Consider the following 15,883-nt stretch of genomic DNA (forward strand, 5'->3'; position numbering starts at 1 on the left):
CACTGTGCCCTGTTCATTTATAACATAACGCGCGGGAGACGCAAGGTGCGCATTGCACTGTTTAGTGCGCGAACTCTCATTCAATAAAAGCACCAGTTACAGAACCCATGCTGGCATCTATGTTTCAAATAGGACAACACCATTTGACGAGCTGGGCTCGTCAGACTCTTGAAACATTGCTGAAGAGTCATGACGAGCTGTGCTCGTCATAAGCAAAAAAGTGACAATTTCTCATGACGAGCTCAGCTCGTCATAAGCAGTTAAGGGGTTAAAGGATTTAGAGCTCACACAATAGCTTTTAGGGAAGGAAAGTTTAAAAAAAGAATTGATTTTTTGGAAATGGTATTTTTGGTTTCTACCATTGCTGATGCAGTTTCATGTATCCTACATCATTTCATGCGTTCATGTTACCACCTGTCATTTATATTGGTCATACAGTCACGTCACCAAATACCACTTTTGGGGTATACCAAGCTAGTGAACCGGCCGCAAGCGCACCATGAGCGTGGCATGTAAATCATGTTCTACATGACATGCATGTCATGATTTTTATGTTATCATCTGCCATTAATGTTCATCGTACAGCTGTGTCGTGCAATACCAATGTCGGTGTATGTCCAGCTAGTGAAATGGCTGTGAGCAGCCCATGAGTGTGGCATGTAAATCATGCCCTACACGACATGCATGTCATGATTGTCATGTTAGCATCTGTCATTGGTGTTTGTCATACAGTCATGTCACGCAGTACAGTATAGACCGCTTATAACGTAAGTCGCCGGAGTCTCGAATATCCGCACTATAAGCGGTACCGCACTATAACCAAAACAACCTTCTTCAAAGGCTGCACTTGCGCAAAACGTGTTGAGCATGTAGCCTCGCGTGTCCGATAATCGACATATGCGATTTGGGGCGCTTACGACCACTTAAATGTCCGAATGTTCAAAAATTAACCGCCAAAGACCTGCATTGCCAACGAAATGAACACGGGGGAAAAAAGCAAACAAAACAACGTGCCATCGCGGAAATTCGCCGACTACGTTTCAGGCCACCTCGAGGTATGCGCAGTACACAGAAACCATATCGAATCGCGACCGAAATTTCACGTGCTGAGCGCGGTACCGATAGTTCGATTTCACGGGCGCGCACGCGATGTCCAAGACATTGCAATCGAATCCGGAACCACCATTCGAGAGTTGCATGTGCCAACCACGCCCTCGTTTTCATTAACGATATGATTCCCTTCCCTTCAAGTGCAGCCATCGCAAAAAGTTTCGTTGATTCCGCACCAAACCGCAACTTTTATCGCCCGCGACCGCTACCGAAAAGCAACCAACGCTGATTAGGCCTAGCCTGCGGTTCAGCATGTTGTCGCGGGAAGTTTGTCCAAGACAACATGAAGGTCGGACGTCGAAAAGATCGCACTCAAGCACTAACCCAAGAACAGCGCGCGTGATACGAAGTTTGTGTTCGCGGCCGGGAGACCAACGGCGACAAAAGCCCGCCAAGCACGTTTAAGTCCGCGCACTGGCAGAAAAGGCGAAAGCTCGCGTCATGAAGCCGCAAAACTTTTCAATTTGCGGACGAGGTAGCAAACGCGATATCTGTAGCAAGTGTGATAACGACGACGCTTTTCCCGACAGGAAAACTTACTTTAAAGCGTACTTGATGAGGACGCGATCGTACGTTCCACGCATTCCACGCGGAACGCGCTGCCGGCAAGCGGCCGCGGAGCCTTGCCGCCGCCGGTGCAAAGGCTACTCCGTCGCCTAGGCAACCACCATCCTTCCCCACTCGGCGAGCCCGCACAGCGCTGCCGCGGTCTTTTTCCTCCCTCCGCCCCTTGTTCGTTCACTGTGCGTGCCCTCGCCCTTCGTAACGACCTCGTCGCTCCCTCCCCAGCGGTATACCACCTTTGAGAACCGCACTCGCTGCCGCGTTTGTTAGAAATATTTTCCCGCAACCGCATTATAAACGGTATTTCATCTTGGAGGACTGCACAATAAGCGGTATGCGTATACATGCGGTTCTATGGGAGGGTAAACGGGAGTCGAAAAAGACCGCATTATAACCGGTCCCGCACTATATGCGGTTACGTTATAAGTGGTCTGCACTGTACCAATTTTCGTTTATATCATGCTAGCCAAACGGCCGCAAGCGCACCATGAGCATGGAATGTAAATCATGCCCTACACGACATGTATGTCATGATTGTCATGTTACCACCTGTCATTTATGTCCGTCGTACAGTCGCATCATGGAGTATCAATTTTGGTGTACAGTTAAACCTGGATATAACGAAATTGACAAATTCCCAAAAAACTTCGTTAAAAAAAAAAGGATTTCGTTATATGGAGGTTCGGCACGAAAATTCGAAAAAAGAAAAGCTTAAGTAAGCAAAAAAAGTAACTGACGGCAGAACTCGCCCAAAACATTTATTTCGCGGTAAAAAACTGCGTGATTTTGCTCTGTTGTTTGTTCATAATGGACGGCAGCACTGACCGTTCGTACGACATCATTGAACACAATGCCGCTCCGTCATCATCCATCGAGCCCGTGACACGGCGCAAAAGGTTGATGGCGTCCAGCACCTCCTTCGGGGAGGGCAAAGCGTGTGCCGAGTCGTGCTCCGAAGGTCCGTTGTCGTCACTGCGGTCTCGGACAGTTTCTGCCAGAGCCTCATCCATCATCTCCTCAGTCGTGACAGCGCGGTGGTCCGTCCGCATATAAAAAATCACAAATCTGCACATCGTGCGGGGCTCCTCCAATCGTGCGCAGCGAAATCCAAGCTTTGGCGAGATCGGGCGGACATGAAGGCTCCTCCTCTCCGGCGTCGATTTCCTCAGCCTGAAGCTCTTTTGAGATTCGGGCCTTGCGGAAGCAATTCGCAACAATTTCAGCGCTTGTTTCTCGCCAGGACGCTTCAAGCATCTCAACTGCTTGCACAATGTCCACCTTTGTATCTCGCTGCAGACGAATGTTCAGAAGCAGTTTTTGGATTATAGTCGCCGACGGTATGAGCACTTGACACTGTTAATAATACCTTTATCAAGGGGTTGAATGAGCGATGTACAGTTCGCGGGTAAAAACTCCAGATCAATGTTGGAGAGCTCGAGCCCTTCTACGTCGTGGTGAGCAGTGCAATTGTCTATGAACAGACAAATCTTGCCTCCTTGCCTCTTGACGTTGTTGTTGAAATCCGTCAGCCACTCACTAAATATGTTGCGCGTCATCCAGGCTTTCGTGTTCGCCACATATTTTACGGGCATCCTGTGGGTTCCTTTAAAACGCCTAGGTCGGGCGCTTTTGCCGATGACCAGCGGAACTCGCTTGTCGCTTCCGTCTGCATTTGTGCACAGTAGCACAGTCAAACGACGTTTGCTCTGCTTACCGCCGTGGCAGACGTCGCCTTTAAGCGTAAGGGTGCAGTTCGGAAGTAACTCGTAGAAAAGCGCCGTTTCGTCAGCGTTGTACACATCCGACGCTTCGTAGCGCTCCAAAATGCCCGGTAGTTAGTGTTGGATCCACGAGTTGGCGCCATCTCTATTCGCAGAGGAGGACTCGCCACTGATCACTTTGCCGATGATCCCGTACCTGCGTTTAAAACCTTCGAGCCACCCGTTACTGCCTTTTAAATCATCGCAGCCCAGCATGCAAGCATAATCCCTTGCCTTTTGCTGCAAAACAGCGCCGCTGATGGGTACGTTTCGTGCCCGCATGTCCATAAACCATGTGAACACAGCTTTGTCGGCGTATGTTGACGACTTCAACTTCTTCTTTTTGCTGTCTGTGCCACGCTCCACAGCGCTGCGAATCGCATCTTTCGCGTTTAAAATCGTCGACAAAGAACTAGCTGCGATGCCAAATTTGGCAGCTACATCCTTCTTTTTTTGGCCTCCAGAAACGGCGTCCAAGATGGCCATTTTGTCCTCAAGAGTCAGTATCTTGCGTTTCTTCGTCGAAGCACTCATCCTTGGATTCTCACAACGGGTACTGGATGCGTGGCCGCTTGTCGGTTCGCACAAGCGCGAGGCGTTGGAAACGGAGCGAGCAACACGATGGCGTCGTACCGAAGAAAACAAACAAAGAAAGACATGGAGAATGCAGAAAGCCACAGTGCCAACAGCATTGCCGGCGCTGCTTGCAGCTCCCCCTTTTTCTTTTTCTTTTTAAGTAGTGTCACCTAGTGTCAGGTTAGCGAAGTGAAGCGCAGAGACTTGCACAGTAACCAAAGAGTGGCGCTGCCAGCGCGCTAAAAAAAACAAAAAAACTCTGTATTTTCTTTTTTTCTCTCTTCGGCAAAAAGGAGCGTGCCGGCTTGGCGGGCTAGGCCAGCTGCAGCAAGTGGCGGGATCACGTTTGAGGAGAGGGGGAAAGGTCACGCCCGCGGGCCCGCGGCGGCAAGTTCGCCGGGTCGAGAGATGTAGGCCCGCCTCGCGCACGCTCGCACGCACGCACACATGCGCTCGCTCTCGCCTCGCAGTCGCCGTGCCTTCGAGTGCACCAAGCACGACGCCGCCACTTCGCATTCCGTCGCGGCGGAAAAGGTGCTTCGGGTTGCTGCTCGCACAAAAATGACAAAATTTGGGCCAAAATCTTTAGGTCGTCATCGGGGAAAATTTGTTATTTTGAGGGGGTCTCCCACTGCCACTTCGTTACGTAGAGGTCTCAAATATATGTGCTTCTATGGAGTAACGGTGGGGAATAGAAAAACTTAATTATCCAGGAATTCGTTATATGGAGGTTCGTTACAAGCAGGTTTAACTGTATATCAAGCTAGCGAAACGGCCGCGAGCGCACCATGAGCACGACATGTAAATCACGTCCTACACGACATGCATTTCATGATTTTCATCTTGCCACCTGTCATTTATATTGGTCATACTGTCACGTCACCATATATCAGTTTTGGGGTATACTAAGCTAGTGAGCCGGCCGTGAGTGCACCATGGGCGTGGCATGTAAATAGTGTTCTACATGACATGCATGTCATGATTTCATGTTACCACCTGTGATTGATGTTCTTCATACAGTCACGTCATGCAATACCAAATTTGGTACATGTCAAGATAGCAAAACAGCCGCAAGCGCACCATGAGAGGGGCATGTATGCCATAGTGTACATGACATGGGCGTCACGTTACCACATGTCATTTATATTCACCATACAGGACTGATTCGTCGTACCAATTTTGGTATATATCTATATAAGTTAACACTTTCGTGACCGCGGAAAAATCTGTTGTTTTTGGCTAGTCCAGTAAATATTTCTTTTCCTGCCACAGAAAATAATTGATGCTAAGTGTAGGGTATCAAATGATAGAGGAAGAATTGGTCTTTCCAACAGTGTTAATTCCAAACAACGGATTTATTTTGAATATGATAAAAAAATTACCAAACAAAGAAAAATGCATCAAAAAGAAAAAAAAGATTCATAAAAACATCAGTGTTACTCTGCAAAGGGTAAACATTAAAAAAAAATCGAAATATACGTTTTGAACGGAAAGCCCTCGTACAATAATAGCGGAAATATAAGCTCTGTAAGTATAAATATTATTTACATAAATATAAGAATATAGGCACTAGTGCCTATCATGCCAACGCGTGATACAGTTTCTCGACGCGGTGAAACCAAGGCTGGCTGCCCTTTTTTCGGAAAAAACATTTTTTTTATCTGTTCAACATTCCTAGCATACTTTGCAGTTCTGGTATTTTTCAATTTTCCTGTGTATTCGTTGAAATGAACAGTATAGCCTGTTCCAAATCTACAAAAATCCATAATTGTACCCTAATTTGACCTCTTTCTCCCTCATATACTGCCGAATACCACACCGACCTTCACATTTCACCGTTTTCTCATCCACTGAAAGGTTCCGACGGGGTTAAAAATAGCGTAGAAGAATTGTTCATGTGTTGCAATAGAGAAGACACGTGGTGAAGCTTCTTGTGGGATGCGACGGTCATCTTCTTCAGATCAGAGACACTCAAGAAGCCTTGAACCTTTTCTGTGGCATCACTGACGGTGGACGAAGGCCTGGAATTATGTGTCGTCGACACCAACACCAATGCAAGCGCGGGACTTCAACGATTACCATGTACACATGGAGTGCGACGAACTTTCTCATCTTCTCTTCAGTAACCTCCCTCCATGGATCCGTCCCTCTCACTGTATGTTGGCTTCTCGAAAGTATGCATCCACGCATACTTATCTGTGTGGTTGCATATTGCTCTGATGACTTCTGCGGTGAAAAACAACACGAAGACGCCGCCGCGTAGCACACTGGAGCGTTGGGCCAAAGTCCACTCCGCGCCGTCTTCGCAGAGAGAACTGCGCTCTTTCTGCAGCCGGCGCCAAATGCTCCCGCCCGAAAGAAGTTAACACCTTGCAGATAAGAGCTGTATTTTTCAGTACACACCGGGTACGTTTAGGTCGACGCGCGGCAGCGATAAAACGACCAGAGGAGAAGAAGAAACTTACCGGCGGATATCTGCGGATGTTCCGGGGAGGTTTGACGCACTTTCGCCGTCCGTACTGAAGCCTGGCGAATCGAAGTCGTCTTCCGTGTCTGTGCTGTTACCATAATCCAGAGATTAATCGGAATCCGTCGAAATTCGTCATTTCTGTGGAGCACCCACGAGCGACGTCGACGCGAAGTCTGAAACAATGAGCGCTCACCTACCCGACTGCGAACGAGCTTTAAAAATCTCCCCGCAGTGGAAAAAAGAAATTCGCACACAAAACTGATAAAAGACATGTTATTTTACCCTTTGTATTGCGTTAGCTGTCCAGAACCACTCAGAGAGTGCTAAAACTCTAACTTGAAGTCATCGATAACATACTATCGATGGGAATAGGTGCGGTCCCGAAAGTGTTAACAGCCACGAGTGCCTGGAGACCACGTCATGTAAATCATGCTGTACATGACATGCGTGTCATGATTTGCACGATAGGACCTGTCACTTATGTTTCTCATACAATCTTGTCATGCCATACCAAATTTGGTATATGTCAAGTAAACGAAATGGCTGCAAGAGCACCAAGGCCATAGCATGTGAATCATGCCATTCATGACATGCATGTCATGATTTTCATGTTGCGACCCATCATTTATGTTCATCATAATGTCATGTTGGGCCATACCAATTTTAGTATACGTCCCATTAAGGAAACGGGCAGGAGAGCACATAGTCGAAGGCGTCCAGACAGGCAGACACAGACAGACAGACAGACAGACAAGCTCAAAGTCGCAGGAGTTCGCTAAGAAATGCTTCGCATTTAAAAATGAAACGGAAAATTGCAATGAACAAAACACCATTGATCGCTGATGTGATACAGAAGGCATTGTTATGGCAAGAATGATTTGCATGAAAATTGGTTTGCACAAAAATTTGCATGAAAATGCAAGTGAATGCAAATTGAATGCTGAACATTCGCCACTGAGTCAATTTCAAGCTGTGATTTCACTCGTGAGTGTTCAAGATACTGCAACTTTTGTTCCAATGGGTTTAGAACATCCACTTTTGCTGCACTGCTCCCAGTTCTGATTCCAGATTATTGTGATGTTCCGATTTATGTTGTAACTCTGTTTAGAAAATATATCTTGCTCCCCAATGGGTACATGAAATATTTTGTATTTTAAAAACTACACATTATACTAGCAAAATAATTGCATATTTGAAATCCGCACACAAGCGTACATAAACTCGGGGAGTTTCATCAATATCGATCAAGAAATAAAGAATTTTTAAGAGCAGTGTCTCCCCTTATGTAATCCAGAGCCCCCACTATGGTTTACCTTATAATCATTCCGCTTTGGCACACAAAAATTCCGGAAATTCACTTCCAGAATGTACAGTGTAGTCCACTGTTAAAGGAACACTCGAATGGGCAACTTTCATATTGTTGGCCCCCTAACGACTAGTGGATGCGGAAAGATTGTGTATGTTACTATTATTATCATAAGGGGTTTGGAACTGTCAACCACCAGTAGTGTTATGCAGATCTAAGTTACTATGCTTTTGCAGGAGAGCGAAATCCGGATATACCCGAAACGCAAGTGTTCCCTTTAACAGTGGACCCGTCTGTACATTAGCATGGTAAACTACTGTGAAGCAGTATAGAGAACAATGTTGTTTAGCAACTTGAATTTCATTTTATTTTTGGCAGGTACATGGAGTACAACAAGAACATCACCCGCAGCAAACGTGAAGAGGTTCGCCGGCTGAAAGCTGAACGGGAGAGGCTGAGGAGACAACTCGACAAGTACGTCATCTCTTTGAATGTACTAATCACACGAGTGTCATATTTTGGTCGTCACATATGATCGTGCAAGAAGAGCAAGAGTGTGTTAAGCAGTCAGTGAATACATTAGGCTCTATGGTACTCAGTCAGGGGTTCATCGCAACTATATTTCAAACGTTAGCATGTTTAAAGTGGGTTCGCATTAACAAGGTTTTACTGTCTGAGAATTCAACTGTTTGTGAGGACATGCATAAACACGCGAAAAGTCGATACTTTTTGTACACGTACACTCTCAAGGAGAGCTCTGCGTGTTCTTGCGATTGGCATCTCTCTTGTTTCTGTGGGGGTGAGGTTCGGCGTTGCCTCCTGCACACGAGTCGTGCTTTCGTCCGTTGGGATGACGGATGCGGAGGTGTCCTCCACCACGTGCCACCTCTTTCAGGTACATCCAGTACGGCTCTGGGCCCAAACGGGTGCCCCTGCAAGACGTGCTGCAATACACTCTCGAGTTCGTCGAGAGCAAAGCGTCTCAGCAGAAAAACGAGGAGGCCGAGATGGGCTCGCCGTCGTCAAGGTATTTACCCCGAGCTGCACCCAGAAAGCTTTGCCACTGCACCTGTCCTTCCTGACCTCCACATCCTCAAAGCATGGTCCCCGAGAAATCCCACTGTTTACAAGAAACTCTCCTAGGTGTCGCGAAGGGAAAAAAAATTCACTTGGAATGTAGAACCATGGAAACTAGTACAAGTTCCTTGGAAAGAGAGCTTCAAGTTGACTTGGCGAGGTGTCCGATTGGGCTAATTGGTAATCCATACTGAATGCGAACAATGCAAAACCAATGCGTGGTCAAAAAGCAACAGTGGGATAGTGTTTGTCCTGTCTTGTTGCTTGTCTTCCCAGTGTTGCTTCTGCAGTGTTAACATTGAGTTCACTGTTGACACTTTAAAGTTTGGGAGCTTTACGTGCAGAAACAGCGGTTTGATTACGAAGGCACACTTTCAAATGCATGGGTGCCTTTACATCTTGTCTCCCGCCCTACCCCTTAAAAACCAAAATGCTACTGCCACATCCGGTAATCGAACACACAACCTCAAGTTTAATAACAGCATCGAAGTTGACCTTCCAAGGCCAATGGAAAGGTCAACTTTGAAGCTTTGCATTTATCCCATAAAGGTAAACCTCAGTGCTTTGTTTCTAAGAAACTGACATGGGATTTTTTGACAGCTTTATGCTACTTAGTCTAGAGGATGTCAGTTCTTCTTCATGGACCTTCTTCCACCTTGTGGGCTTCCTGAAATCATCTGGACTTTGCAAACGTTTCTGAACTAACAGTGTGTGCTCGTGTTCTGTGTGTTCTCACTGAGTGTTCTTGTTATTTCGCTGCTCTTCTTTATCTATTTTTGCCACTCTCCGAATGTAGGGTAGCCAACCGAGCATGTGCTCGGTGAAATACCCTGCCTTTCCCCTTTGTTTCTCTCTCTCTCTTTTGAGCTTCCACAGAGCTGATTTGCCTGGCATGATGTCACAAGAATGACAGAATATTCCAGCATTTGCAGCTGTCACCATACAGCTGACTTTGCCTTGTGATGCCAAAGAATTTTATTTATTTGTTGAAAATTTTGCATATCACATGTCCTGCATCTTTACCATTTTTACCATGGCTCAGTTTTTTCTGTGCGGGCAGGGAGTTCAGCACTTTCATGCTATAAGAACAAACAAAATCAGCCTTGTTTGAACTTCATTGTAAAAAACTTAGAAGCTCAAACAAACTAGACACAGAACAGACACCAATGGGACAGCAACTAGCCCACCGATCTACCTTTCTGCTTGAATTTTTTTTTTGTGCACCTATACGCATTGTCTGGCTGTGCCAGCAACCCTTGCTTAAGTCACATGTCTGGTCATATTGTAAGTTCTTGTAGACAATTTTGTGTGAAAAAACAAATCTGAATGCTCACCCAACAGACATCAGTGGCTTTTGTCGAAAATGAATTGCTCAAAAAGGAGATGCAGAAAACCTGAGGCACGTTTTTAGTCGAGCTCTAAAGAAACAGTTTAGTTTCGCATGAAAGGCGAAGCGCTGATAGTGATAGCAATGAATCTAAGAGATTAAGAAGAATAAGAAGGTTTGTAGTTTTATTGGCTCTATACATATCGAAGTAAACATTCACATGCTAATTAAATGAACGTGCATGGTGTTTGCGCACACAGGCAAACACAAATACTTCTCACTTGATGATTCTGTACATTGGCTTTCACAATGCTGGCACGATTAACAAAACATACAGAAATGAGCAAATGCACTTGAGCGTTTCACTTCTTTGAGCTGCAGTATGACGCATATGAAGATTACAAGGGTACCAGTGAAGGCAGTCGCACAAAGCTGCCAGCCCCCTGTGCTCTCTGAACCCTAGGATCTGCCGCAGATTACTTGCATGATTCGGGGCATGTGTTGCAGACTTGGCAGTAACGACATTGCGTTACCCAAATCGCTTTTCGCTTTTACGAGTAATTATCTTTGTGGGCTGGTAATTTAGTAATGTAAAGAATTTCTTCGAGGGAGTAATTTAAAGAAAATTACTCATTACTTCCGAATTACTTTTGACTAAAATATAGCACGTCTGCTACCCATATGGCATTAAAAGTTGACCAAAAAGAAAGGAAAGAAAGACGACAAAGACAAGTTGATCCGAGTGCTGTACCTCACGCATGGGAACGAGTTAGGCATACAGAAAAATGCAGCTCCTTCTATGATGCAACAAAGATTTCTGAGGTTTTAATGTTTATTTGCTGTAAGTAAAGCGTGCATTAGATACATGAGTGCTACCAACAGTTGCACATTTCTGCACTCCAAAGAAGCAAAGCAGTGAAACTACTGGTCACTGTTGCATGCGGAAGAGTCACGTGACCTGAACAGGAACGTCACGTATGGCGACGTCATGAGAGTAGCACGTTGCTGTCGACTCTGGTTCTGGCAGTAGTGAGGCTGGCAAAATGATAAGAACCCCAAAGTGGCACGGTGTAGGTTAATGGCCCCCTATTGACACGTGTCAATCACCGTCACTGGCAAAACAGCGGGTACATATGCAATACTAGGCAGAACCTTTCCCTTTCATTCAAATTTTGAGGTGTAATGGTGTCGTAAGTGACTTCGCTGCTTGGATCATGCGACTCTCTAGCTGGTGAAGCAGGTGACAATGGCCGGAACTTCTGCTGCTGCGGTCTTTAGGGCATGGAAACGCACCTGCCAGTTTGATAGGTAGTGAAGTTTTGATTTGATGAGTGATGTCGTGCGTTCTCTCCCACAGCCTGGGTCTCTGTTCTCCCGGCAGCTCGCCGCCAGACGAGGGCCTCTCGAGGGGAGGGAGCCCCCGCAACATGAACGAGGGGCCCTGCCCGCGCCACGTGGCAGAGCCCGAACTCCGGCTGCTGCAGAGCTGTTTGCGGCGGTGGCAGTCCGAGGTCGAGCACGACGTCAAGGGTGAGCACGGTTTCGAGTCGTTTCGCTTACGCTCCAGTACTCGTCTCTTAAAGGCCAACTGCTACAGGATTTTAGACCGCATTAAAAGCTTAATTTCGTACGTTGAAGATATAGAGGAGCCTTCGTGCAAAATTTAGTGTTTGAAATACTTATGTTTTTAATACGGAAACTGGACAAAAAAATAAGTCGCCATTACTGTCCCCCTAATTTCCTGTGGAGGCGAAAATGTTTGAGGCTCGTGTACTAAAATTTAGGTGCACGTTAAAGAACCCCAGGTGGTCGAAATTTCTGGAGTCCTCCACTACGGCGTCTCTCATAATCATATCGTGGTTTTGGGACGTTAAACCCCCGATATTATTACTAAGTGTCTCGTAGCAAGGACATGGCCTCAAAGATAAGTGATTACTGAAACATCTCTGAGGCAGCGTGTCTAGACCTATGTTATGGCGAAAACCACCAAGTCCACAATTCGTCTGCGTAGCTGCTGTTTCATGGCTATCAACAAGAAAACTGTACTATTATCATCCCTGTGGCCTTTTTCAAGATTGCTTCAGGGGCATGTACTACTCATTTGTATTTAGTTGAACTGATTCTTCTTTCCAGTTGGCCTTTAAAGGAAACAAAAAATTATGACTGGTGTGTTTACACAGTTATTTTTTTAGTACAATATGTAATTTGTAAGGTATTAAACATTTAATTTGCCTTGTTGGATGAAAGATACAGTAAAACCTCAGTGATACGATCGCGGCTCGTACGAATTTCGGGGTCATACGAATTTTTCTGTGGTCCCGGCCAAGGTCCATTAGCCTGCAATGTATTGGAGCACGGTTGTTGTGAACCAATTTGCACCCCACGACATTTGATACGAACGTACGCTAGCGCGCAGGTACGAACAGGTGCTGCCCGCGCTGTTGCGGAAGATGTGGCAGTCACGCGCGGGCGCTGGTATGCGCGCTGCGCGACCATCAACCGTGCCTCGTTGCCTCCCAGATAGGGCGCGCGAATCTTAGAGGCCTTTAGGTGCCTTCGAGTTTAGATACAGATGATGTTGACGACGCGCATTTTTTTTTTCCGACGCGTTGACACGTGCTGCTATGCTCGAGGCAACAGTAACACGTGCCTGCCACGGCGATGCAAGCCATGTCCTCGCAATCAGATGTTCTATATCAAACAAGACTGAAACTTAGGCTGCGGGTCTGTCATGAAGTCCCATTAAAGGTGGACGAAGACCCCAAGAGACGAAGCGGACGGTCTGGGCGAAGGAGCTTGGCCTCTATCGGTCGTGTGCAAAGCGCTTCTTAAGTCACGTTCGCCGCAGTACTCTGGTGTCATGCAGAAAAGCGTCGTAAGTTCAGAAAGGGGCTACTAGCGGTCATGGGGCACAATTAACACATCTGGTCTGGTTCATTAATTACACAGTCGCGTATGCACCGTATATTTACGAGTACAAGTATGATCGTTGACGTCTAAAAACTTTACTGGCAATCATTCAGAGCTGTTCATGACGTCGCTGCGGCCCTGGGAAACACTGAATCAAAACGTATGCCAACTTTCTTTCGTTGCATACTAATTTTCCATGTTTTCTGGTGATAAGAATTTCGGATGATACGAATATTTTTGGTAACCCCGCGAGATTCGTATCACCGAGGTTTTACTGTATTGCGATAATCTGCAATGACAACTACTACTGTATGCGACGAAAGAAGAATGGATGTTCTAAGCCCACTTGAAAAAAAGTTATATGTTGAACATTCGTGAGCAAAATCCCAGCTCAACGTTGACTCACTCGCACATGTTCAACATAATATGACCCAAGTTGAATGTACCATTCTTACCTTATTGCTTCTCTTTTTTCTCTTGCAGAGTTGCAGGATAGCATGAGCCGCATCGATGCAACCATTCGTGATATTTACACAGAGCCGTCGTTGCTACAGGTGAGCTGACCCACTAGGATGGCTTGGCGGCTAAGATGTCATGCTGCAAACTGCTAAACACGATCATGAGAGTTTAAATCCTGGCCACTGTAGTTGCATTTCGAAAGAGGTGAACGGCAGAAAAATGTGGGCAGTTTGCACGGGTGGTGCAAGGCTGAACTCACAGCGGAGTTCGTGGCTGACCTAGACTATTAGCAAGGTCTTAATTAGCAAGGTCTTAATCATCATGGTCTTAATTAGCACTATCTTAATTATCGCAGTTTCTAATTAGTATGGTCCCCATTAGCAATGTATTAAATAGCAGGATATTAGCATTTTCCGTAATAGCAAGGTTCTTCATTAGCATGGTCTTAATTAGCTTGATCTTAGCATACCTTTGCTTAGGTGGCTCGACTAAGCATGAAGACTGACTAAAAACATGATGAAGAGAGCTCACGCTGGCCACTGATGGTAGTTTCTTGTAGACTCTGCACTGCATAACGAAAAGTTTAAAGGAGCACTGACATCAAATTTCAAAGTCGAGATGTGCCCTTCATTCGATTGCTCGGTATGCATAGATCTCCTTGGCCAAATTTGAATGGCGTCCGTCGCGTGGAAGTAATTTTATTTTGAGGGCAAACAGCGTACGAAAGCTCAACGGAAGATTGATCACGCTGCGACATCGACACTAGTGTACGTAACAGGTGTGATACATTCCGACCATACCATCCTGAGTGACGATACGCTAGTAACAATGACGTCGATGATCTGAGTGTATTTATTGTGCCGCCGACGCCAGGCGACGCTCTCACCGGCTGTCCCTCCCAGCCAGTGGCTCTCCTCGCTGTCCCGATCTGTGCCTGCGATTCATCGTGTCGTATCGACTGATTTGTCGTGTGATCCTCAGCGCGAGTGTGATCAATCGGAGCGACTACGTGCCAGCATGTCAAGGAACCGCTGCGTAGTACGGACCTGCTCGTCGAGGCGCGGAAAAAGCGGAAAGTGCGTGCCGTTTCATTACACGTACGGTACACGCCAACACGACCACAAGTTATCGAAGTGGAGCAGCCTATAGATAAATATCATCGCTAACAAGTAACACGTATGTAGCGATATTAGAGAATGTTAGTTCGTCCGTGGACTTCCTTGCGCAAGCGTAATATCGGGTTACTGCAGCCGTAACCGTGAGAGGCCGGATAGTTGGGGCCATCTGGCGGCGCAGAATTGTTATTCCAAAGACCCCTTTGCGTATACCGGAATGCTGTGCACGCTAAAATTCTCTGATATATCCAATTGAGACACACCAGCGAGTATGGCCCAAGCGTACGTCCCCGGGCACCTCCTCGTTGCTGCTTGGAACAGCGTCCATTTTTGAATCGCTGTTTTGCAAAGGGTCGAAGCGAAAATGATTCGCGACGTCGCATATCGCGGTGATTCTAAGTTCCAGAATGCCGTCTTCAACACTAGTCGATACTTTTGACGGCGACGACGGCGATGCTGGTGACAAGGCATGACTGAACGTGCGCGCCTAGCAGACGAAATGTTAGCTGAGCAGCTGATCCTCACGTCACTCCTTTCTGTGGACAAGTGGTAAACTGGGCGTGGTCTGGAATTGACCGCGAGGGAGTGCTGCCAGCGCTAAGAAATGGCGGGCTTGCCAGCCGTTTTGAATCGTGCTAGATACCGGTGATATAAATCAATAAAACAGATAGTTATTTGTCCCTTAGTTGCATTTTCGGTCGCGAATCGCTACTAGGGGGTAGATAACTACTCGTGGATGCAAAAATCTTGACATGCATAAATTTGATGTCAGTGCTCCTTTAATAGCTCCGCTGTAAACCGGCTGTGTACTTAGTTATACGCACACATTGAAGAATGATAGATGGTCGAAACTAATGCGGCGTTCTCCAGTACAAATTGCCTTACAACCATACCATACGTGGTTCTGGCGCAGGAAGTCTGCCAATTTAGTCTTACAGATGAGCTTCATGGGTCCTGTACAAAGGAAGCACTAGCGAACAGTGCTGAGTCAACCCAGACAGTCAAAATGTGATGAAATTGTTTACGTGGATAAACAGCAGAATCTCAGTGAATGTGGTGGTCTCTTGTTTCATGTTGCACTGTCATACTGCACTGTCACTCATCAGCTACAGCTAGGTCAATGTGCAGTCAATGAGCTACAGAAAATATGCCGACGAAGGTACTAAAGTCCGGCTACAGTACTTTGGTTTAAACATCTAGATAAATTGT

At 46.3% G+C, this 15,883-nt stretch overlaps 1 protein-coding gene across 2 annotated transcripts in view; it reads left to right on the forward strand.

The window, feature by feature from the left end:
- LOC119394387 (ubiquitin carboxyl-terminal hydrolase 25) overlaps nt 1-15,883 on the forward strand; it is a 92,512-nt gene that overhangs the window by 50,837 nt on the left and 25,792 nt on the right. For both annotated transcript variants that reach the window (XM_049415770.1, XM_037661684.2), the window contains exons 10-13: nt 8,165-8,260; nt 8,682-8,813; nt 11,548-11,720; nt 13,584-13,654. In XM_049415770.1, coding sequence (XP_049271727.1) covers nt 8,165-8,260; nt 8,682-8,813; nt 11,548-11,720; nt 13,584-13,654 — 472 coding nt within the window. The remainder of the gene's footprint in view (nt 1-8,164; nt 8,261-8,681; nt 8,814-11,547; nt 11,721-13,583; nt 13,655-15,883) is intronic.

This window comes from Rhipicephalus sanguineus, chromosome 5 (assembly GCF_013339695.2).
Source record: "Rhipicephalus sanguineus isolate Rsan-2018 chromosome 5, BIME_Rsan_1.4, whole genome shotgun sequence".
In the NCBI taxonomy this organism is placed as follows: domain Eukaryota; kingdom Metazoa; phylum Arthropoda; class Arachnida; order Ixodida; family Ixodidae; genus Rhipicephalus; species Rhipicephalus sanguineus.